This window comes from Euleptes europaea, chromosome 6 (genome assembly GCF_029931775.1).
Source record: "Euleptes europaea isolate rEulEur1 chromosome 6, rEulEur1.hap1, whole genome shotgun sequence".
Lineage (NCBI taxonomy): Eukaryota > Metazoa > Chordata > Lepidosauria > Squamata > Sphaerodactylidae > Euleptes > Euleptes europaea.
The window spans coordinates 49,757,907-49,781,900 of NC_079317.1; the positions used below are offsets into that span (position 1 = coordinate 49,757,907).

Below are 23,994 nucleotides of genomic sequence, written 5' to 3' on the forward strand. Positions count from 1 at the left end.
TGCTGCATGCTGGTCCTGGAAACTCGCAGCTGTATCTCGGGTAATTATTCATTATAGTCTGTTCTGAGCTCTCTGTTGTACAATAGGCTTGTACGTTCTTTCCATTGCCTTTTCCCCTTCCACCTCTCTCTTCACAAGCTTCCCAGCTATCTAAGATGGATTTATAAATGTTTTAAATGAATTCTTCAGAGGCGGCTGCTCTGGTAATACAGGCTGGATTTCAGTGCAGATGGAAAAAGGAAACATACCTAACTATCTTGCAGTGAGTCAGACCACCAGCCAAGGGTTGTGCAGATGTAGCAATGAATAGACCCGGAATGTATGGCTGTATGTTTCTTGGAACTGAATGAAGCATTTGTGAATCAGATGCAGGTAGCACAATTTTGGAAAAGGAGGAGAAGACGAAGGAAGAGCAGGCTGAGATGATGGTAAGATTGAACCTGCTTCCTTTTCTATCACTGATGGGTAGCATAAAGCTGCTTCCCCTGCTCACCTTTATTGTTGTTGAAAATGTTCTGCGAATCATTATTGGCTATTGTAACTGAGAAGCTATGCATTGAATAGGTCAGACTTGTGTGGGACAGAACTTGACAAAAATGCCATTTCTGGTGTTAATTCCAGAGGCAGCCGTGTTAGTCTTGTAGGAAAACTAAACAGAAGGCCAGTAGCCACTTAAAGACTAACAGCATTTATTCCAGAATAAGCTTTGGCTAGTCACAGCTCACCTCAGATGCATAAGGCTATCCTTCCAAAGTAGTAAAATTTGTATAATAACATTTAGCTGATAGGATAGACACTCCTATGCATCAGAAGAACTGAGCTCTGACTCACAAAAAACTTAGGTGGGAATAAACTCAGACCTTTATAAACCTCAGGTGGTACAGGACTCCTGTTTCATTTCTGATGCGGCTTTCCTTTCAGGTTTTGACTGAGAAGCTTAATGCTGACCTGGAGCTGTTCTGCAAGATGGCTAAAGAGAAGAAAGATCATTTCCAAGTAAAATTAAAACTATTTTCTTCCCCTGGGAAGTCTGAATTTTCATTTAAGCACACATCTGCATGGGCAACACAGTATAACTTCCCTTCTACTAGAGATCTGGTCTAATCCTTTATCCTTGTGCCTGATAGAACCTTTGATCTTTTGAATGAAACTGGCTATTTTGATATATTGCTACAATACCTCCACTGCAAAAGGAGATTTATTTGGCAAGAAGAGAAATAAATGAATAACTATTTGGTGCTGGGCAAGCAAAGTGAACTTGTAGCCATTAACAGTGAAAGGCTGCATTACTTTGACTACATGTTTTATTTTCCCCATAGACTGCAAAGATGACTTGGAAACAGTTGGAGGAGGAGCGAGCCCGCTTCAGAGAGAAGCAGGGGTGTTTTCAAAGAGAAATGAAAGAGCTTGCTGCTGCTATCTTGAATCAAGAAGATGAATTTGTAACAGCAGAAATGGAAACGGCTGTTCTTACACTATAACTTTTAATCTCAATGTAGGGCTTAACGGGCTGGGAATCAGTGACTTACATAGAACATTAATTTGGGGTTTGAGTTCGTTTGACCATTGCCTCCCACTATCCTGATGTTTATGTTTCTATCTCTGTTGTTCATGTGTGGGTCTAACTTATGGAAGGTGTGAGTTGAGATGTTCTACCTTAATAAATGTTGGCTTTGTACAATTGTGCAACAATTCTGTATTCTTACACATTAAATTTAGTGTGCAAAAATGGGAGTGGGGGAACTCTTCCAGCAGGATAGTGAAGTAGCCAAACTTAGCTTATGCTGGAAAAAAATAGCAGATGTAATCAAGGGAAGTGTTCAGTGACTAGGGGCAATGCTAGAAATTTACCAGAGAGGTGTGTGCCTATGTAAAGGTTCTGATGATGACTAGCAGAATGACCATGCAAGACTTCTGCTGTACAGACTTTGGTTAAGCCCTGGCTTGTTTTATAGTGGCTTTGGCTTGTGCTTTAGTGCCAGTGTTTTAATGGTATTGTGTTAATTGTAAGCCATCTGCTTCTGTTCATCTCAGTAACCTTTGTCTTCCATCCCCCCATCATACAGACAAGTGCCAGTAATCAGGCTATAGTGCACTTTGAAGACCATGTCCTTCCCTCTAGCAGCATGATGCAGTGATTAAGAGTGGCAGACTTTAATCTGGAGAACTGGTTTTAATTCCCCACTCCTCCACATGAAGCCTGCTGGGTGACCTTGGGCCAGTCACAGTTCTCTCCTAACTCTCTCAGCCTCACCTGCCTCACAAAAGGTGCCTGTTGTGGGGAGAGGAAGGGATTGTGATTGTAAGCTGCTTTGAGACTCCTTAAGGTAGAGAAAACCAACTCTTCATTCTCTAAAACAGTGCAGACAGTAGAAGATACTCTCAGCCTTCTCCCAGTGTAAATTCTATCGTGACTGCTGAGGCCAGTCAGCAGCAGGGAGTGGGAATAGATCTATCAAATCTCAATTGAAGCACTACACAACTCTGAAACAATCTAGACATTTATTGAACAGAAGCAGGATAGAATTCTGAAAGCCAAGCAAATGAATGGGGTTGCCAGCTCTTTTTCCAGCAAGGTTCCTGTTCCTCTGAAAGCTGCACTGACAGACTACAGAATCCCAGGCAGTGCTGTCTCTATTGCTGCATGCCAATGAGAAGGGACAAACTTGTACTGGTCAAACAGTTGTCTTCAAATAGCTTGTGGTGGTGCAGGAGCCCAGCAAGAAGATGAGTTGGCTATCCTGTAGCATAGCAGCTAGATGCACTGGTCACAGCCCATGTTGGTTATGTTGTAAATTCAGCAGGTGTACGACATTGTACTGTGACCCTGTAAGCATTTTGAGCAGTGAAAAATGTCCTCTCTGTGGGGTTTCCATTACCAAAGGTTCCTTCATCATGGCTTGTCAAACAAGCCAATGAAGTGTAGTCCTGTGTGCGTGCTTTAGCACTTGAGATGCAGGGCTTAAGAGAGCTGTGATTGGCTGGAGGCTTAGTTGGTATCCTAATCTGAACTGTGGTCTTCAGGCATGGGAGATGGTTTCTTTATCTCCATGATTTCTGTGGCAGTGTTTAGACCTCCCAGTGTTATATGGAATTGGGGAGCAGCCTGGTTGATACTTAGGTACCAACTAAGCTCTACATCTTTCACTTCCCCCTCCTAGCCTAGTTCTACACTAGTACATGGGGTTACATGTGTCTGAAGACTGTGCATTGGTACAGGCAAAATTCAGAACTGAATGCATGAACACACACATGACTGCCGAACACAGAATCAGACCCTTGGTCCATCAAAGTCAGTATTGCCAAACTGGCCGCAGTTCTCCATGGTAGAGGTCTTTCTCATCACCTACTGTGTGTGCAAAGTGCTGTCAAGTCGCAGCCGACTTATGGCGACCCCTTTTGGGGGTTTCATGGCAAGAGACTAATAGAGGTGGTTTGCCAGTGCCTTCCTCTGTATAGCAACCCTGGACTTCCTTGGTGGTCTCCCATCCAAATACTAACCAGGGCCGATCCTGCTTAGCTTCTGAGATCAGGCTAGCCTGGGCCATCCAGGCCATCACCTACTACGTGATCCTTAAGTGGGGGTTAAACTTGGGACCTTCTGCATGCCAAGCAGATGTTCTACCACTGAGTCACAGTTTCTTTCTAATTTCACTGGCTGAGGGGTAATTTTGTATCCAGAGAACTTCAGGAGGGCTTGGGTTTATTCCCACGTGGCCTGCGCAGAAGTAAGTCCCACTGAGTTCAATGTGATTTACTCCCAGTGAAAGGCAAAAAAATCCAAAAATTGTCTACAGGGAAAAGGAAAATAATGGAGAGGAGCAGGCGAAGGAAAAACACACAGGGCAGTCTTGTATTAAAAAGAGATTTAAACCTACTACTGTTCTGGGTAAAATGCACCCGGTTGGCCGCCACACTAGCAGTACCGAGACTACTATTGGACGGCCAGCCACCTCACCCCTGCGTGTTGATTGGCGGGAAGCGCTGGCGGGGCGGGGCTGGGATCCCCGGGCCTGTCTGTCGAAGCTGTGCTGCAGAGATGGCGGCTGTGGCTCTGGCAGGGAAAAGGGTCGCCGGCTGGGCCTGGCGGCGCGCCCGTGGGGGGCTTCCGCTGGTGCGGCGAGGCTGCGCCGGGGCCACTTTGGACGACACGGTGAACGGGCTGAGCGAGGAGCAGCAGCAGGTACCGGGGGGAGGGGGAGGTGGGCTGGGCTTCATCCGGCCGCAAAAGTGCTTTCCAAGTTTTCACTTCCCCGGCTCTTTTCCCTGATGGGGTCCTTTAGATGCTGGGGTGCGATCCGGAACTGCCTTTAATGCCAGCACTGAAGTTCTAGCACGTGCGGCATAGTCCTAAAGAGGCGAGTGGCTCTGAGCATGTGCAGAGCGCCTGCTCCTTTTGCGGCTGTCCTGGTTCCCGCACTTCTTATGCGGGTTCCCACGGTGGAGAATATAGGTCGCAGGTGGACTTGAGCCGCCTGGCCACTCTCGCCTTGGGAATCCAGCTGCGCGGCGTTCTACTGTCCTTTAAAACCAAGCTGGGGCTGCTTTTCTTGCAGGACGCGTAGGGGGTGCTTGGAGCCAAGCCCTACACGGTTCGTTTGTTTGTCTTAGATCAAAGAGATTGCCTTTTTAAAGCACTTTATTTGCTATCACTTAACATGGGTTAAGACTGCGGAGAAGAGCGTTGAACATGTGGTGAAATACCAGCCTCTTCACCCTCCTCCAAACTGCTCAGGGTTAAACGTGACCTGCAAAAACGCCGCTAAACTGCAGGTTGGCTTGCTCCCAACAGGGCTGCAACATAAAACTGGGACGTGGTAAACCCCTCCCCCTTCCTTTAGGAGAAACCTGTCAAGCCAGATCTAAAACGGTACAGAACTGTTAAACAATTAACAAATGGGGCTTAAGGGCCGCAAAACGGTGTTTGTTTTTGTTTAACTCTGAACCAGCTCTTGCCCTGAAAACCCTTCTGGGTTGCCATAAGTCAGCTATGACTTGACAGCGCACACGAAAAAATAGTGCTTAAGAGATCGAGTTAAAACCTCGTAATTTATTTTTTAAAGTGCGTCCAAATCCTGTACAGGAGCCGCCTTCTTATTTTGGACTCTGGTTTTGAACTGGAAACTTGATTTGCAGATCTGAGGCAAATGTGGTTCTGTAATGCTCATTCAGAGGTGAATTCTCCAGAGTGCTGATTTGATTTCCGGACCAGATAGGCATGGACTTACTAGCTGTCTTGAGCCTTGTGTTGTGTGTGCCTCTCTCTGGACTGAGCCATAATTTCATGCAGGCTTGGGATATTTGGGCAACACTGACTTTTCTTTTTAAAAATAAACACAATAACCCACTGACAATTATGTTGCTTTCTACCTTGTTAATCACGTTGCACTAACAGGGTTGGATGGAAGAGAATTTACCCCTCTTAAGTATTTGCTATGCTCGAGCAGAAAATAAGAATGTACTGCTAAAGTAACCTGTAACTTCAGTTGCAAAATATTAAAAATATTTCCTACTACAGCTACATGACAAGTGTTCAAAAGCAATATAAACCCATTCTTAAAACTCAAAAGATATACACATGGGAAGGGACAAAGTAGTCCACTCAGTTGTTCCACCTAAGTACTTTCCAAACAGCTCCATGGACAATAGAGGTACCACAGAGGCTCCATTCTGAATTTCAGTAGATTTAAAATTTAGGCTTCAAGTTATCGCTGGGATTTACAGCTTTTTTTTCCCTTGTTATGTTGCATCTTTTAACAGCTTAGACAAACCATGATCAAATTTTGTCAGGAGCATTTGGCTCCAAAGGCCCAAGAAATTGACCAGCAGAATGAATTTAAAGGCATGAGGGTAAGTGCTTTCTCTAGCCTGGTTCTTAGCGTGGTGGCAGAGGAACTGTACTTTTACCGTAGACTGACTGCATGCCTGACTTTGGGAGATGAGCTTAAGAATGCGAGTACAGAGGATTTTGGAAAGTGAAACTTCTTTTGTGTGAGGAAATTAAGCTGATAAGAGGGAGAGATTTGGGGGGTATTTTATTTTGGTTTTAACTGGAACTGTTTTTAAACTATTATTGTAAGCTGCCCTTTTTAAACATAAGAAAGGCCCTACTGGATCAGACCAAGGCCCATCAAGTCCAGCAGTCTGTTCACACAGTGGCCAACCAGGTGCCTCTATTATTGTAAGCTGCCCTGAACCATGAGGAAAGGTGGGGTAAAAATGTTTTAATAAATAAATAAAATATGCTCAAAGTCGTACCAACTGTCTACCTTGCTAATAGCTTTTGTCCCGCTCTTTGTAGGATTTTTGGAAGAAGCTAGGAGAGCTGGGAGTTCTGGGAATAACTGCTCCTGGTGAGTGTCTCTTCAGCCTGTTCTGAAAAGCTCATTTCCCAGTCCTGAGAACACACCCGTGCTGTAAATAAGGGCTGCCTCCTGTCACAAACCAACAAGAATACAATGGGATATTTTAGAACACCACTTGAACAGCATAGGTTCTTGCAGTTCATTTTCTGTGTCCATGTATGAACACATGAACCTGCCTTATACTGAATCAGACCCTTGGTCTATCAAAATCAGTATTGTCTACTCAGTCCGGCAGCGGCAGCTTTCCAGGGTCTCTGGCAGAGGTCTTTCATATCACCTACTTGCCTGGTCCCTTTAACTGGAGATGCCAGGGATTGAACCTGGGACCTTATGCATGCCAAGCAGAGGCTTTACCCTTGAGCCACGGTCCCTTTCTGTACCCTTGACTGAAAATCTCACACATGTTCTTATTTCCTTGAGTGAATGCAGCTCCCTTTTCTTTAGTCATATTGATTGTCACTCTCAGGGTTCATAGGTGATCTTCTTTCACGTTGAGTTACTCCATTCTTCTCTCAGGGTACATGACATCCCATTGTTGAGCAGATAGGAGCGGCTTCTATCTTTTCTACATATTTACATGGAAATAAGTTCATCAGTTTGTGTTCTTCCTCCTTGCTTCCCCTCCCAAACCCCTTGATACAGGACATTCTTCATTCTGAGTTGGTCTTTTTGATTATATTTCATTGCATTGATCATGCATGCATGTGCAGTCCCAGAGTAAAGTTGGGTACAGCAGCCTGGTTGGATCTGGTCAGTGCTTGTAAAGGAACCATATATTGACCACCTAGATTTCCATGATGGGGTGGGGGAGGCAAGATAAAAATGTAATAACTAGAACAGATGTGGGACAGGGGGGAGTGTTAGCACATTACTGGTTTTTCTAGACAATCAGTTCTCTGTGATCTTTAAGATAGAGGAGTTGAGACTTTCAGAGGAAAAACAGACATGGCCAGCTTACTGCTTGCTGGTCAAAAGCCAAAGCTACCCAAGTAGAAAGACTGTTTCATGGTGACATGTTTTCTATATAGATGTTGTCTCTGGTTTGTCTCCTGTGACAAATGTGTTTAGGTCTCTATTAATCTCCCCTCTCCTCTTTCATCAGTTGAATACGGTGGATCTGGGATGGGCTACCTTGACCATGTGTTGGTGATGGAAGAAATTTCTCGGGTTTCAGCAGCAGTTGGACTGAGCTACGGTGCCCACTCTAACCTTTGCATTAATCAGTTAGTGAGAAATGGCAATGAAGCACAGAAAGAAAAATACCTACCCAAGGTACGTAGAACTGTGGATTCGGCCTTATGAAGGGAATAAAAGGTGTGATAGGTCACAGCTGTAATTGTTGTATACATTTTAGAACAGGGGAAATAAAGTTCAAAAAGTAGGCCCTTTGCCTCAAGCATTCTGGTTAATGTCTCGGAATTGAATTTTGAATGATAATCCTAGTAAATATGCAGTAATTCTGAAGTAATTCCTGAAATTTTCCTGCATGGCCTTGCTGAGCTAGACCTAGATCGGTAGACCTAACTCTGTTTGAGAAAAGGCAGCAACTGGTTGTAGATCCAAACTGAAGACACAGAATTGCTGAGCGCAACTATAGCATTTCCCTTCCATCTTGTACCTGGGGGATTCAAGTGTGGAATTCCTTGCAACTGTATATCTTGCTGTCAAGTGTGACAAGGAATGGCATTTGGATTCATGACTCTCTTAGGGTTCCTTCATACAAGCATCTTTATCAAGGTGAATAAACCATCACAGGGCAGGCAGAACTTCCATGCTGTCTAGTGTTCTCTGGGACAGGTGCTTTTCAGTGAAGTTGGTGTATGTATTCCACTGCAAGTCAGCAAGTGTAGAGGAGTTTAATATGGTTAGTGGACATGTGTGAAACTCCTCTCTATAATTCCCCCTTATGTAAGAGTCCTGCTGGGGCAAGTGCACAGTGGCAAGGTTAAAGAAAATGGTCATCGAGCTATCAGAAGATTCTTTCCTATAGTAGAGCTCATGTGAAGAGGGGGGAAAGAAGCTTTCTACTACCTCTTTTATGAAGAAAGAATGAATGGCTGACATGATTGGTTGCACCATGCCTGTCTATACTGTAAATTAGAATGGGCATCTTTGAACTGTAATTTCCTGTTCTTAAGCTTCAGCTCCATCTCTGCATACCACAGCTGTGACCAACTACTTATTAGTTCCATTAATAGCTTGAAAAGTTATCAGTGCAATATTAAGCCAAGTTATACATTCTAATAATAAAGTGCTGTCAAATAGTAACTGACTTATGGCCACCTCTCATGGGGTTTTCAATGCAACAGATAAGCAGAAATGGTTTGTCATTTGCCTTCCTCTCCACAGCAAACCTACTCTTCCTTGGTGGTCTCCCATTCAAATAACCATGGCCAACCCTGTTTAATTTCTGAGATCTGCAAGCTGCTTATATCCTTCTATGTCCATTAATTTCAATGAATTTAGGGTACGAACATAAGAAAGGCCATGCTGGATCAGGTCCATTAAGTCCAGCAGGTCCATCCAGACCTGCAGTCTCTTCACACTGTGGCCAACCAGGTGCTTCTAGGAAGCCCGCAAACAAGATGACTGTGGCAGTATTATCCTGCCTGTGTTCCAAAGCACCTAATATAATAGGCATACTCATTTGATCCTGGAGAGAATAGGTATGCATCATGACTAGCATCCATTTTTACTAGTAGCCATGAATAGCCCTCTCCTCCCTGAACATGTCCACTTCCCTCTTAAAGCCTTCTAAGGGGGCAGCCATCACCACATCCTGGGGCAGGGAGTTTCACAATTTAACTATAGTACAATTGTGTTTTTGTGTGTGTATGGTAGACCCTAGTTGCTGCCTTTGGTTTTGCAAAGCCTTGTTATAATCTGTTGCTATCACTCAAGTGAACTGAACCATGGCTGAATGGTCGAGCACAAAATGATTCCATTCCTAATGCCACTGAACAAATTTCACCCACCCAAACATGAGCTGAAACTTGTGTGTAGCTAGAATTCCAGTTATCTGAAGTATTGCTTAGACCCCTATTCAGTAGCTCACAAAGTAGCCCTCTAAAGCAACCATCAAGAAACATTAATGAATAGTAGTCCAGTTGGTGACCATTATCTCACCTGTCTTTAATACGTGTGCTGATTGAGTTTGAAAAGGAAAAAAAGTTAGGGAGGGGAAAATGTAGAAAGAGAAAAGGAGAGGAAGAAACTGACAAAGGTGGGGGGAGAGGCAATGCTGCTGTGCCAGAGAGTGGCATAAGGGGGCACAGGAGGAGGGTGACCATCTGCTCTTCCATTACAAGGGCATTGCGGCTTTAATTTATTGCCTAACGTCCTGGCATCTCATTCTGTCCTCCTGGTTCTTTCCATACCCTGCAGATCCACATGGTTTCAATGATCTGGCCTCATTCAAAGAGTACCTAAACTGGCTGCCACTTTTGGCTCATCTGTTTTCAAAAGACAGTAGAGGGCAAGATTTGAGAGAGGGAACAGACATGGCTGCCAGACATGGTTCTCTCAGCACCATTCCCTTGTTGTTCTAAAGCCATGGCTGCCGTGCTTATCTCCCACAGCCTGATAGAGCTGCTGCTACTCGCCTTTTTCGGGAATAGCGTAGGTGAGGCTGTTTGGATGGTTGTGCCAAAGGTAATGCTCCTGTTTGGCAGTGTCTCTGTAGAGCCAGCGTGGTGTGGTGGTTAAGAGCTGCTGACTCTAATCTGGAGAACTGGGATTGATCCCACCCTCCTCCACATGAACCCTGCTTGGTGACCTTGGGCTAGTCACAGTTCTCTTCAAGCTCCCTCAGCCTCCACTATCTCACAAAGTGTCTGTTGTGGGGAGAGGAAGAGAAGGACATTGTAAACCAGTTTGATTCTCCTTAAAAGGTAGAGAAAATTGGCATATAAAAACCAACTTTTCTTCTTCTAGTATGAAAAAGGCTTTTAGGTTTAATTGTGATGTTTAAAAAGGGTGAGGGTGGGAATAACTACAGCAAAATATTTATTGGTCTTTTGCACCTTTCTTATCATTTTGTGGTTCAGTGATCAGGCTAGGATCTGGGAGAGTCAGGCTTGAATTCCTACTCTGCTGTGGAAGCTCACTGGGTGACTTTGGGCCATTTGCGCACACTCAGCCTAACTTACCTCACAGGGTTGTTGTGAGGATAAAATGGAGAAGAGATTGGTATAAGCCACTTTCAGTCACCATTGGGACGAAAGGTGTGGTGTAACTGGAGTAAATAAATAAAATCTTTTTTTCCTTCCCAGCTTATCAGTGGAGAGCATGTTGGAGCCCTAGCCATGAGTGAAGCCAACTCTGGTTCTGATGTGGTCTCCATGAAGTTGAGGGCAGATAAAGAAGGTAAAAAACTGCATGGGCAATGGAGGGTGTTGCTTATTAAAAACTGCAGCCGGTCTTGGGAAGTCGCCTTCTATGCTTCCCTCTGCATTGTCTTATGTTCAAAGATCAGTTTGAACATCTCCCATATGGAATAACAGGAGAATGGCATGGTTGCCACAGGTCTGCGTAAAGCAAGAGTTCACAGGAAAGATGGAGACTTGGCATCTCACACTACAGCTCTCTGCTGCTGCTGCCATCCAACTAGGACTTTCTGAGGCCGCTGCCTTTCCATTTCTCCTTTATCACTGCCCATCCCGTCCACAGCATGTTCAGTCAGGCATAGGCAGTCTGCAGGAAGGCTTGGCTGCAATTCCCAGAGCTTTACGTTTTCCTCCACTCCTTGTGTTCAGCCATGAAGCATTTCTCAAACTTCACCTCGTGAAGTGGCAACTGATCGCTCCGTATGTATGTTTGGGGGGATTACAAATAGGCTTGCATTTTTAATAGCCTATTTTTTTTAATAAAAAAAAAGCCTGGGGTTTTTGTTTGTTTTGTTTTTGTTTTGCAGACTCTAGGCTGCCACCTGATTAGGCTTGCTAGACTGCAGTAGTGGGGGGAAAGTGAGTGTCATGAGTTCCTGACTCTGCAGCCCAGTTATTTTGGGTTAGCAGTGAAGAGACATGGGGAAAAGAGAATGTATGGGGGGGGCAGGTTGAGGCAAAAGTGCAATTTGAAGGGGGTCATCGTTTTATAATATTTGAGACTTGGTGATCAATATCCCACTTGGCAAACCACCCCACACACAGTCTCACACATTCTGTGTGAGAGTTAATGTGTATGTCACCAGGCCCAGGCAATTCTAGCCCTTTGTTTCATAAAACTGAATTGCTGTGGAAGCAACCAACTTTTTGGGGGAGGGGGGGAATATCAATATCTTTAGATCTCCTAACCGGAATTGAGGCAGTTTCTAAAATGTAATATAATAAAAACGTCACAATAAAAAAGCAGTCTTTTACTAAAATTCTGAAGGGCCTCAAGACTGCTTGTGTCCAAACTGATATCCTGGCAGAGGTGGTGAATGGCAGCCCAGACTGGGTACTCCCACCACTCCTAACTGCATGGAGGGACCATCTTCCCTTGACATGATGGATCCCACAAACAGTCGTGTACCCACAACCAGCCCTGGATAGAGGCACAGTTCTTTGCACTGGGTATGCCAAAACTGCCTCTGTTACCAGTCTCCAAAATGTCTAGGCATCTCTGTAAAGCTCAAATAGGTGGTTGAGTGTTAAGCCTTGGTGTTTTCAGTTATAGAAATGAGCAGGTTTAACTCAACAAATGGTTTATTCCTTTAATAGTTTGGATCTGGAATAGGAGGTAATCAAGCACTAAAAACTAGGAAGTATTACTTGTAGGAATATTAGTGGTTGACCAGAGTTAACAGGCTATTCTGGGGGTGGGTGGTTGATGTCTTTGTGAGAATTAACTGATTCCCTCCTTTCTTTCTAGGGGACTATTTTGTTTTGAATGGGAACAAGTTCTGGATTACCAATGGGCCAGATGCTGATGTTCTAATAGTTTATGCCAAGACAAATGCCAACACTGTTCCAGCTTCTCAGGGTATAACTGCATTCATTGTAGAGAAGGTAGGTTTGGCAAGGCACCCTACTTCCTCCTCATTCCTCTTTGATTGACTCAATATTGAGTAAGTACCTTTAAGTGGCATCTTGTCACTCGGCTGTGAGAGGGCTGATTGCGGCCCCAAGGGCTAGAAGGGGAGGGGCAGCTGTTGAGGAGAATGAACCACACATAGCCTGCGTTGGAAAAATTAGGCCACAGCTACAACTGCAGGAGCACTGGCACAGCCTGGGGATGGATCCCCGTATCGGGTGACCCGCCTGTCACGTGATATGACCCCGGTCTCCCCAGCCCATCTACCAAGGGGAAAGTGTGGAATGGCAAACCCAGGATCCACCTGGCCATGAGCCTCTGCATGGCTCCTTGATGCGTTGAGGCATTCCGCACCAGAGCAGCACCCTCACTGCACAACTCAAGAGCCATCCTCCATGGCTCAAGGCAACGAGACTCAAGCAGGGGCAGCCGGAAGCTGGAGCACATTCTCAGTGGTCAGCTGAGTGGCTGAAAGTCTGCTGAAGCACGCACTCTCCAAGTAAGATCGGGCCCCACGTGATCCAGGGAAAGCGAGCTCGATGCTGGGTATAGTCCAGCCAAAAGATTTTCTGGTGGAAAGCACCCTGGCAGCACCTGGCTTTAAAGGGGGGGGGGCATGCTGATGTGATGGGCTTCACACTGCAGGTCTGTGCAGCCCCCCGTCCCTTTGGGCCACTGCCCTGGAGAGGTCTACTGGAAGTCCCCTTTGGGCAAGATTTCATGGTGGCTATCAGTTTTAAGATAAGAGTATTAGACCTGTTTTCTGTACATTAAAAAGGTAAAGGTAAAGGTCCCCTGTGCAAGCACCAGGTCATTCCTGACCCATGGGGTGACATCACAGCCCGACATTTACTAGGCAGACTTTGTTTACTGTACATTAGAAATTCTCAAATTGTAAAAGCATGAAACTTGGTGACATCAAATCTTAGGAAAATGCTGAAGTATGATTCTGCTGCAATTTTATAGCATAGTCAATGTTTTCATGAAGTAAATTTTGTACTTGTATGCGTGCTTGCATTATGCTGTATTTTTGATACAGTGCATAGTAGATTGTGCTGTATAAATGATAAGTGGCTTCATTTTTGTGGGAAATTTTTCAAGGTTTAAAAAAAAACTTTTCTCTGCTATATAAATTCAAGCATTGCATACATTAAAGCATGGATTCCACTACCCCAGCTTATTTGCTGGCTCTACATCATTGTGCATGTTCACTTCCTTCACACAGACACACCCATTCACTACCACCCAAAACCTTTCTGTGTGATTTCTAGTCTCTGCTTATTGTAAAACTGGCAACTTGGAGAATGTAACTTTTGTGGTTGCTGTGACTACAAATGGAAATGCTTCTTCTTCAGGGAACGCCTGGTTTCAGCACTGCCCAAAAGCTTGATAAGCTGGGGATGAGAGGGTCAAATACCTGTGAACTGGTCTTTGAGGACTGCAAGATTCGGGGTGAGTTATGTCTACACTGTACCGTGTTGCCTCACTCTGTACATGAAAACTGTTTTACTTATCTTTGTTTATCAAAGTATCTGGCAAACAAAATCAAGCAATAAAACCAACATTAAAACCCCGTAATTACATGCTATAAAACTATTCAAGCAAATAACAAATAAAAGGCAGTTATTTGAGTAGTTTTTCATGAATATAAATTAGGGTAGGGCTTTGTGCTCACCTCAAATGACTTTAGTCTGATTAATCTGCAATTGTTCAGTCTTGATCACAAGAAGTAGATTCAGAAGGGGCTGATCTTCCAGAGCCACCAATTAAAAGCTTTTGTCCATTAGCTAGGCTAAAGTCCCATCCTGTGCTGGTCTACTTAGATTCCTGGGCCTTTTATGCATGGGTTGTTTGCCTTGCATCACCACCAGACTACTTTGGGGCTTTGTTGGGATTATGCATGATTTTTCCTACCTTCGGAAGTCACTTTGCTCTACCGCCTGCATTTCCCCTGCGGTTTCTGGATGCTGTTTTACCCCGAGTTTAAAGCCTGCCTCGATCCCTAATAGAAAGCCGGTCTTGTGCATACTTGTCATTTCGGATTTTTCTCCCCATGTTCATTCTTCACTTCTCTCTCCTACTTTTGTCAAAGCCATTTGCAAGTGAGGCTGCTTATTTGCTTAGTTTCTTGGCAAGTGTGGGTCTGTTTCAGTCCTCCACAGGAAGGACTTTAACAGGCTTCTAGCAACACAGATGGAGGATTGTGGACAACTCCCCTTGCTCCTCTTTCTAAGCAATGCTTTTTTAGGTTAGCTAGAAACTTTTTTTGGGAGGGGGAGAGGTAGGTTTTTTGAAGGGGTTGTGCAATGTAAACTTTCACACACCCCTCCCAAGTACTGGGGTGGCTTATCCACTCATTTTTCTCCCCCCAGAGATTTTCTCCAGTGGCAAAGTACTGGATGTAAATGCCGGGAGTGGGGACAGCAGCACCCTTTAAAAAAAACACTATAATTGCAACAAAGGTTGAACTTCCATTGTTGTCTCGGATGTCTCAAAACTTCGGTCATGGTCTCTCACATTTGCTTTCCTTTTTGTAAAAAGGGAGCCTTGCTATTTTGTGCTCTAATTGACCTCTGATTATGAATAAGCATGACCGGGCTTAATTCTTCGGAGGTAACGTTGTGGCATTAGAGTCTGCAGGATGGAAAAGGTGGCATGTGCTTGCACTTGTTATTTCAGATCAATTTTAAAGCATTTTAGCGAAAACTAAGTAACTAGTGGTGTGTGGAGGGGAAGGGGGGGAATGGGAGGGAAGGAAGATGCCCGAGACCCCACCACCACCCTGGCGGAAGCAGGGATCTGCAAGCAAGAAAGACTTTTTTTGTTTGTTTACAATGCAAGATTACCAATGGAACAATGAAATGGAAATGACCATGCAAGTGTTTTTATATTCTTATGACCCCTGCATTGAGGTAGCCAGAAACAAATCAGTTGGGGAGGTGTTTGTCCGGATCCTTCTCTGCTTTGGCTGTAAAATGGCCACTGTGTTCAGTTCAAATTAAAGAATCCCACTGCAGGGTGGTTGGGGCTGGTGACATGTTTAAAAAAAATACACTACAGCCAATTACAAAGCAGCGTTTTCAGGGGGCAGGGACTCAGAAGTTACGCATTTCTGCTGGGGATGCTTAAGTGATCACAAGGTACTCCTGGAATTTCTTCAGGGAGGGGAAGCTCCTCTGCATAGTGTTTTGAGAATTTGACTGCAAATACTGTGCAGTTAAGAGAGCAGCAGATCCAGCGGAAACAGACCACACATAAAAGGCCCTACTCTAGTTGGTTCAATAGGGCTTACTCCCGGGAAAGTGTTCTTGGGAGTGCACTGAGTATCACATTTTAAGTCTCTGTGGAAGCAAATTTAGGAGGTTTGTTACCAGTTTTTTGCTATAGAATGGAAATCTTTTGCCATTAGCTAGATGGATGATGTGCTGCTGTTCCTGCAGAGCTGCAGGCTGGTGGCTTGCACGTGCTCTCCCAGGGGCAACACTTCTCATTTTGAAGACTTGCATTCTGAGGTCAGAAATGTTCTCGAAAGAGATGTCAGGATCTGATTCCCCCCCCCCTTGGTGTGTGTTCTGATCCTGATCCTGACAAATGCGCAAGTTCTCATGGCAACAGGTTCCCTGTCTTTGGCTCAGTGGAAGAGATCAGCAGTAGTGCCAAAGACTTGTTCTCTCGTTGAACCATTACTGCTGCCCCTGATCCTCCCAGGGTGAGATTTGGCCACATCACTTGTTTCACATGCTGGGAAGAATTTTTCCCTTAAAGATCAAAGTGTACTTTAGTGCTACAACCTTGTCTGCTATATTAGTTCGTGGCGATGTTTCAGCAGTGCTGGTTCCTTTGATAGCCAAAACTACCCATGGAGTCACATTCTTAGGTCATGTAGCAATGGCCAAAAGAGGCTCTGAAAGCTCATCTTGCATATTTTGCCTGGGGCATAGTTGTTCAGGTCACTCTCCAGGTACTTTCCACGAATTCAAATGCTTCTGTTCTGTTCTCTTTCTTAACCTTCTCTGCACTTTGTGAGTCTCTTCTTCTAGCTGCCTTACTCATATGGTGTGGGGCTGCAGCCTGAAGGAGGAATTGTCAGAAATCCCCCTCTCCTCTCACATGAGTGCCTCCATGATTATGGGGGAGAATTCTACAGCCCAAACACCACATCCCATATTGTTCCCAGAGGTTCCTTACCCTCTGGAATAGCTCCAAGACTATGTGGGGGTGGGGATGGAATTCCTGATAATCCTCACATTTGGCTACAGCCCAAAGACCACATCCCACATTGTTCCCAAAGGTTCCTGACCCTCTGGAATAGTTTTTCAGGGGTGCTAGGTTGGGAGGAAAGGGGGCAAAAAGAACTCGGGTATATTTACTCAGCAGTAATACAGGGCCGCATCCAATACATGGTAGAATTTTGAAGCTGATTTGGTACTGAGCAAGATTTCTATTGGTCAAGGGGAACGGCTTCAGTGACCTGATAAGCTATTAGCCCCTCTTCATGCTTAGCAGAAATAGGATAATTTTATATAAAATAAGTAAGCATGTCATTGTTTTAATAATGAACTTAATTGTGCTAAATTCTAAAACACAGAATGCTGGCAACTCTGCTGACACCATTCAAATGGATGAATGTATACAAATCTGCCATGCTGATATAATAAATATTTTAGCCTCCACATCCAGATTCCATTCCTGTATCAGACTCCGGCAGTCCTTTCACATCAGTTACCCTCTTAATCACAATACAATAACTAGACATTGCAGGGACTTGCATGTGTCCAAAATAAAACCCCAAAAGAATAGCCAGGTAAAATTTTGTACTAAAATAACACTCAATGGCATGCAAACCTTCAAGTTGCTCAGACTCTTAATTAGGCTGGATGTTTTTTAAAAGGGGGGTATGTTTTGGGCCAAAATCAAACTTGTTTAGTGTTGTGGTTGGTCTTAATAAAAGGTGCTGGGTTGATTATGTTGTAACTGTTTTCCATCACTGCCAGTTTATCCTTGATTGCCCCTCATTGGCGATGTCAAAACATATAGAACCTTACAGACATTTTGTCATCTGGAATTACGTACATATATTTCTCCTTTGTGGGGCTTGAAAATAATAGTGACTGTGGAATACATGAAGTAATTTTGTGTGATTGTGCACGAATCTCTGACAGGCACGGCGTATGTTTCCTTTGCTTCTCGCAGCTGAGAATGTCCTGGGGCAGTTGAATAAAGGAGTCTATGTATTAATGAGTGGCTTGGATCTGGAGAGACTCGTGTTGTGTGGTGGACCACTGGGGTAAATATGTATTCATTTACCATTCTAGCTATGTACCTTGTTCTGTTTCACCAGGTTTTTTCCCATTTGTGGCAGTAATCGTGATGATAATTCATTGCCACTTAAATATACCCTTGTTCTTTGCAGGGGGGAATTATTCCAACTGAGAAGATAGATTCCTTTTCCATTTTTAACTGATCTTTGTACCTCCCTTATTCCACCTGGAAGGTTCTTTGTGCTTAACATTTTCAAGCAGCCCAGGAGAAGGACCCATTTATATCCCTGGCATCCCCCATGCAGTTGTCTTTAGGAGCATATGAAGCCACTACCATGCTTATGGTTGGAAAGTTCTCACATAGAGCGGTAATATCTGCCTGTGTCAGTAATACCACACTGGGGTTCAGAAATGCAGTCCTCCTTTCCCCTGCTATGGACTTCTTCATGCTGTTCCTTCAAAGAGATGGGGATGAGAAACTGTCCTAGAGATGGAAAGTTATGTATATAAGCCTTAGCTGGTGCAGCAAGACCCATGTACTCTAGAATGGGTCTGCATGAATGGGGTTAACATTCCACTGGTCCCAACTTCACACTAGGTAGCCTGAATATAAGACAGAGAATCATCCTGCTGCCTCTCACTTCTAGAAGCTGTTTGAGGTTTCACACCTAGGTTAAGGAAGAATGTTGGACTAGGACTTGAAAGACCTGAGTTCAATTCACTACTTGGTCATGAAGCTCACTGGGTGATCCTGGGCCAGTCACTTTCTCTCAGTCTGATCTACCTCTCAAGATTGTAGTGAGGATAACTCAGATGAGGGGAGAATCATGTATAGTGCTCTGAATTGTTTGGAGAAAAGGTAGAGTAAAAATACAATCAATAACCCACACGGGGAAGTCATCTACACAAGTGGCAACCAAGGAATCTGTGACAATGTGGGAAAGTTCCCATTGCAAGTTACCGAAGTACTGGAAAAATTGAATAGAGTGACATCTAAAGGTGATTTTAGTGAAGGGACTAATTAACAAAACTCAGGCAAGTCAGTTGTTTGGGAGCCTTGTGACTCACAGAAAGAAGCTGGTCTCTGCCAAGATGAAGAGAAGAAAGGCAGGCACACCAAAATAGAGACTTGATGACAACAAAGGTTAATCTAACATTCTTCTCAGAAATTTTACAGGATAAAAAGAATTGTTGTTGCTTAATAAATGACTGTCTTAGATGCATGAAGAGTTAAACTGAGATGGTGTATTTATACAGCAATATAAATGAGGAACCTATGAGGACTCACAAGAGGATCTCATTTTACCACTGTGTATAAGAACATAAGAAAGGCCATTCTGGAGCAGACCCAGGTCCATCAAGTCCAGCAGTCTGTTCACACAGTGGCCAACCAGATGCCTCTAGGAAGCCCACAAACGACTGCAGCAGCATTGTCCTGCCTGTGTTTCAAAGCACCTAATATAATAGGCAGGCTCCTCTGATCCTGGAGAGAATAGGCAGGCATCATGACTAGTATCCATTTTGACTATTAGCCATGGATAGCCCTATACTCCATGAACATGTCCATTCCCCTCTTAAAGCCTTCCAAGTTGGCAGCCATCACCACATCCTGGGGCAGGGAGTTACACGATTTAACTATGCGTTGTGTGAAGAAATACTTCCTTTTATCTGTTTTGAATCTGTCACCCTCCAGCTTCAGCAGATGACCCCACGTTCTAGTATGAGAGCGGGAGAAAAGCTTCTCCCTGTCCACTCTCTCCATACCATGCATAATTTTATAGACCTCTGTCTCCCCTTAACCACCACCTTTCCAAGCTAAACAGCCCTGTATCTCCCTGTAGCTTTCCCTCTTTCCTTCCCCTGCCAGCATCTGCAGACTCTCCCCCACACCTATCTACCTTTCTCTCCCTCTGACAGACCCACCCCTTTCTTCCTACCTACTTTGTTCTGTTTCTTCCTCTGGCCCAGTCTCTCTCTCCTCCCCTCCAATTTCAGCTTCCCTTTTTTGCTCTTTCCACCACCAGTTTTACCTTTATTTCCTCCTATGTCTTAACCTTTTTTAAAAGTCTCTTTCCCCCTGCCCCATTCCCTCATGTAAACACTAAAGCTTGGAAGCCTTGTTGGTTGAGGGTTGCATAGCAACCCCCAGAAAATTCACCATGATCTCACAAAATAGTTTCATGAAATCTCAATCCATGATTTTTGGTTTTGGGTTTGTTTGTTTTTAACCTTTATTGTGTGGGTATATTTTTTTACATTTGATATTTTCTGCAAATGTGGGGCTTTCCTCAGGCTTGTAGAAAATCCGCCTTTCTGTCCTTGCCCCGTTGTCTAGATGTTTTGGACCACACTTTGCCCTAATTCAGAATTACATATATTTTTATTATGTAATCACACAGAAGTGGCCTCCAACTTGAAACAAAGTAATAACTTCCCAACCCACCCCCTTGTTCATTTTTTCACCATGGCACAATCTGCCAACTGAATGATATACTTCATGCATCTGACAAAGTGGTCTTTAGTCCGTGAAAGCTTGTTTCACAGGGCATGTGTTGTGTCTTTAAGGTGCTGCAAGACTTTGGCATGTTGGCTACAGCAAAACAACAATACTATTCCTTTGACCACAGAGGCAGTGCATTGCCTTCCTCTTAGAAGATGATCCTCACCTCCCTTGACTCAGCTGTGCCTTCTAATGTTCATTGTGATTTTCACATCAGGAGAATGTGGACTTGAAATATAGAACCGTCCATCTTTAAAGGAGGACAAAGGTGGTAAAAGTTATTAATTAATAGATTTTTGTAACATTTCCTCTATCAGGAGATACAGATGTATATCCATGCCTTTAAACACGCCAAAGAGAGCATTCCAACAACTCAGCACTTCTTAGTCACCACTTGGTTGGTTAATAGTTTTTCCTTGTCCTACAGCACCCTATGTCACTGAGTGTCTCTTTCCTTGGCAGAATCATGCAGGCTGTCCTTGATCATGCTTTGCCTTATTTACATGTGAGAGAAGCCTTTGGACAGAAAATTGGCTATTTCCAGGTAAGAGCAAGCAGTAGGTAGACAATGAACGTCTAAAGCATGCTTCAATAACCTGACCAAATCCTGTTTCCTTTGCACTTGTCATAAGCCATAGAAAGGTTTTGGATTAATTTCTATTATCAGGGTGTTTCCATCAGGTTTGATTTGGCTTATTCCCTAACATGCAAAACAGAAGCTAACAATTTCCTGTTTTTGCATTTCTGTCTACTTTAATGTAATGGGAAAAAGTGTTGTACTGCTAAAACTTCAGACACCCTCATTCAGAAACTTAGTGGTGTGGAAATCTGATCAGAATTTGGATTGGGTTTGCTCATGACACTCTGTGAAAGCTTCAAAGAACTGATATAATTACTGTTCACAGCTTCCAAGTTCAGGATTTGGAATCAGATGGTGACTTTGCACTGTAACTTTACTACTGTTGAAATGGTGCTGAATCTCTCACTATCATAGCTCAGTCCCATTGGAAGAGCAGTCTTCATTTGGATAGAAAGGATGCTAACACTCATCCAGCAGTTATTCTAGCTTCTGGTTGACTTTGCAGTATGGACAGCAATAGAAAATGAATCTAAGCAATCTGGGAGCTAGGCTAGCCTTCCCCTTCCTTTCCCCATAGTTGGTATAAGCCAGGGATGCAGCTGCTTTTAGAAAAGATGGGTAAATAGGGGTGCCCACTTCCCTTGCAGCTCAGCAACTGCTCCAGCTTCATGTCTGATTAATGTGTTTGGATAGTTCACATGTTTGGAAAGTCTGTATGCATACAGCGTAGGGCTCCCCCCAATGCAAATTACAGTACAAAGACACTGACTCACACACCAGGTTTAGTCTGCTACTGCCAAAAAACATCTCTTTTGGATAGGTGCAACTGCAAGTGGCATGGGGCTTCACAGAGAGAGAAAGATCCAGACACAAAAATTATCATCCTTTGTAGATCTAGTTCTTATTTCCTTAATCTTACCTAAACCAAACTGAAGACTTGGCTGCTGCAAAGAATTCAGTTTCCCATTCTTTTACCCTGAATGTTACGTCAAGCTTCTGCCCCTTTCACTTTTTCCATATATTAGATTTAGCTGTCATTCAAACAACCTCTTCTCTTTCCCCACCTCCCTATACTTTTAAGCTTATGCAGGGTAAAATGGCTGACATGTACACCCGGTTGATGGCATGTCGACAGTATACCTACAACGTAGCAAAAGCCTGTGACCAAGGACATTTAAATGCAAAGGTGAGCCTTATGTTTCTTTGAAGAAGACAACTTCCTCGACTGTGTGGCAATGGAATTGACTTTACTTACTAGTACAACATACACTGTTCTCATTATTCCAATATTACAAGTAGCTGTGGTGTCACTTATAACTATGTATGCTTTAAATATGGCAATGATTGGTTACTCTTATCTTCTACATACATCACTCGGGCGTGGAATAAAAAGTTGTAGTTTGTTTTGATTTGGAGGAATAGATGGGAGAGGCTGGGTGTCTAGCTTTGCAGGACTTTTAGTACTCTTGCTGCACAAGAAAATGATGTGTATCTGTGACCCTTCAGATTAATTTGAATCTTGATTAACAGGGGAGGAGATTAGCTTAGAGAGATCTGCCAAAGGTATATAGGAAAAAGGATCTGGCTGAAGAAGCTGTGCATTGGAGCCTGAAGTTCTACCATCTGTGTAAAATGATCTTATCTCCCTTTGTTAGGACTGTGCAGGAGTGATTCTCTACTCTGCAGAATGTGCTACTCAAGTTGCTTTGGATGGAATCCAATGTCTGGGTAAGATTGTAGATGCAGTTGTCCCACTGAGAAGCAAGCTAGTTAGGTAGGGTTGCCAATTGGCTAGGAAAAAAACATCCTGTCCATTCAGCAGAGGGTTAATGTATGAAAATGGATAGTTAAAGCTTTTCAGGCATGAAGGTAAATAACATCACCTAGTTTTTTCTGCAGATCAGTCTGATATTAAAGGGACAGTAAGAGGAACCAGTTTTAAAATCTGGCAACCCTGGTTAAGAGACAGTTGGATAAAGGCAGTCTCCTTGTTATCCTGTGCTAATCACTGCCTTATAGCTACCATTCAATTGTAGATGATTTTTGCTTCAACTGAAGTAAAAAGTCTTCGTCCCAAAAGCTGTGTTTTACTCATAAGCAATCAGTCTACATTCCGGAGCTCCGCTTCTCTTTAGCTCCTTAGGTTCTCTCTTTATTTTTCAGGTGGAAATGGCTACATCAATGATTACCCCATGGGCCGTTTTCTGCGAGATGCCAAGCTATATGAAATTGGGGCAGGAACAAGTGAAGTGCGAAGGATCGTCATTGGTCGATCATTTAATTCTGCCTTTAAGTAACAGCACCAGAGAAGTTGAGTTCCCCAAAGCAAGAGGCCTTGGGTCCCAAGATTGTAAAGCGCACAAGTACTTTTCTGTTCCTGTTACGACTCTGGCTGCCTCTGTGTGACTCTTCTTGACCTTTAGCTCTCTCTACACGTGCTGCTACATTTTTCTAAGAATATGATTACATTGCACTGGAACAGACTGGGCACTCCAGGTGGGATATGTGAACGTTTGCCATCATGCCTCATTCTAAAGTGAATGACATTTTTTAAACTCTTAACCAGATACCTGTTTCCAAGAATCATTAAAGTAGATCCTCTCCCCCAACACATTGCATTTGTTGCATTACTGACATCCCTGAAAACCTTATTTACGATGGAACCTTACGGGATCCTGACTGCAAGTTCAAACTTAAAAGGTCATGGTCCTAAAATGCTGCTAAAACGTGATGAAGAGTTTCTTTTTATTTGTGCATTCCTTTCCCCTACGGGTGCTTCCTGCAGTATATTAGTACCATTTGAAACCTTCACTGCTTTGATGGACTGCCTCTTTGCACTTGATTCATGTGGTGATGTCACCATCTATCACTCTGGAAGTAGTTAACATGTCAAAACACTACATTGTGGCAGCTGAGAGTGAATTGAGAATGAGGAGGAGGGGGCAACCTGATTGAGGAAGGAGCGTTTTTGGTAAGGATCTTGGCAGCACACGGCACACTTTGTTCTAGCTGGCTAAAAGAAAGGCACCATGGAAAAGGAGGCATAATAGAATTAACAGCATTTTAGAGTTGTTTGCACCAGCACAAGGAACGAAGGTATGGGTTTCGCTGGGCTTTTTAAAAACCAAGATACAACAGCATAATACAATTCCCACAAATCTAAAACTTGGGCAAAATTGAAGGTTGGTAGGATTTAAGGTATTTGTCAGTGGCTTGCTCAGTGGTAGGGTTTTCCTGTTCAAAAGAGACATTCAGGGGAGTTACCTTGAATTT

At 43.7% G+C, this 23,994-nt stretch overlaps 1 protein-coding gene and 1 long non-coding RNA gene across 3 annotated transcripts; both read left to right on the top strand.

The window, feature by feature from the left end:
• The first annotated feature begins 390 nt into the window (after window positions 1-390).
• Window positions 391-1,409, top strand: LOC130479710 (uncharacterized). Its single transcript, XR_008933371.1, has 3 exons — window positions 391-428; window positions 922-996; window positions 1,320-1,409. It is a non-coding gene; the product is annotated as an uncharacterized LOC130479710 (long non-coding RNA).
• Window positions 1,410-4,039: 2,630 nt separating this feature from the next.
• Window positions 4,040-23,221, top strand: IVD (isovaleryl-CoA dehydrogenase). 2 transcript variants are annotated; one of them, XM_056851229.1, is made up of 12 exons: window positions 4,040-4,183; window positions 5,761-5,850; window positions 6,302-6,353; window positions 7,468-7,637; window positions 10,637-10,730; window positions 12,219-12,355; window positions 13,736-13,832; window positions 17,574-17,667; window positions 20,604-20,685; window positions 21,803-21,907; window positions 22,377-22,449; window positions 22,885-23,144. In XM_056851229.1, exons 1-12 carry the CDS (start codon window positions 4,040-4,042, stop codon window positions 23,016-23,018), a joined length of 1,272 nt encoding a protein of 423 aa, XP_056707207.1. In that variant the 3' UTR covers window positions 23,019-23,144. The 2 variants fall into 2 exon arrangements, with proteins under 2 accessions (XP_056707207.1, XP_056707206.1); XM_056851228.1 differs by lacking the exon at window positions 22,377-22,449 and having other exon boundaries at window positions 22,885-23,221.
• Window positions 23,222-23,994: the final 773 nt, after the last annotated feature.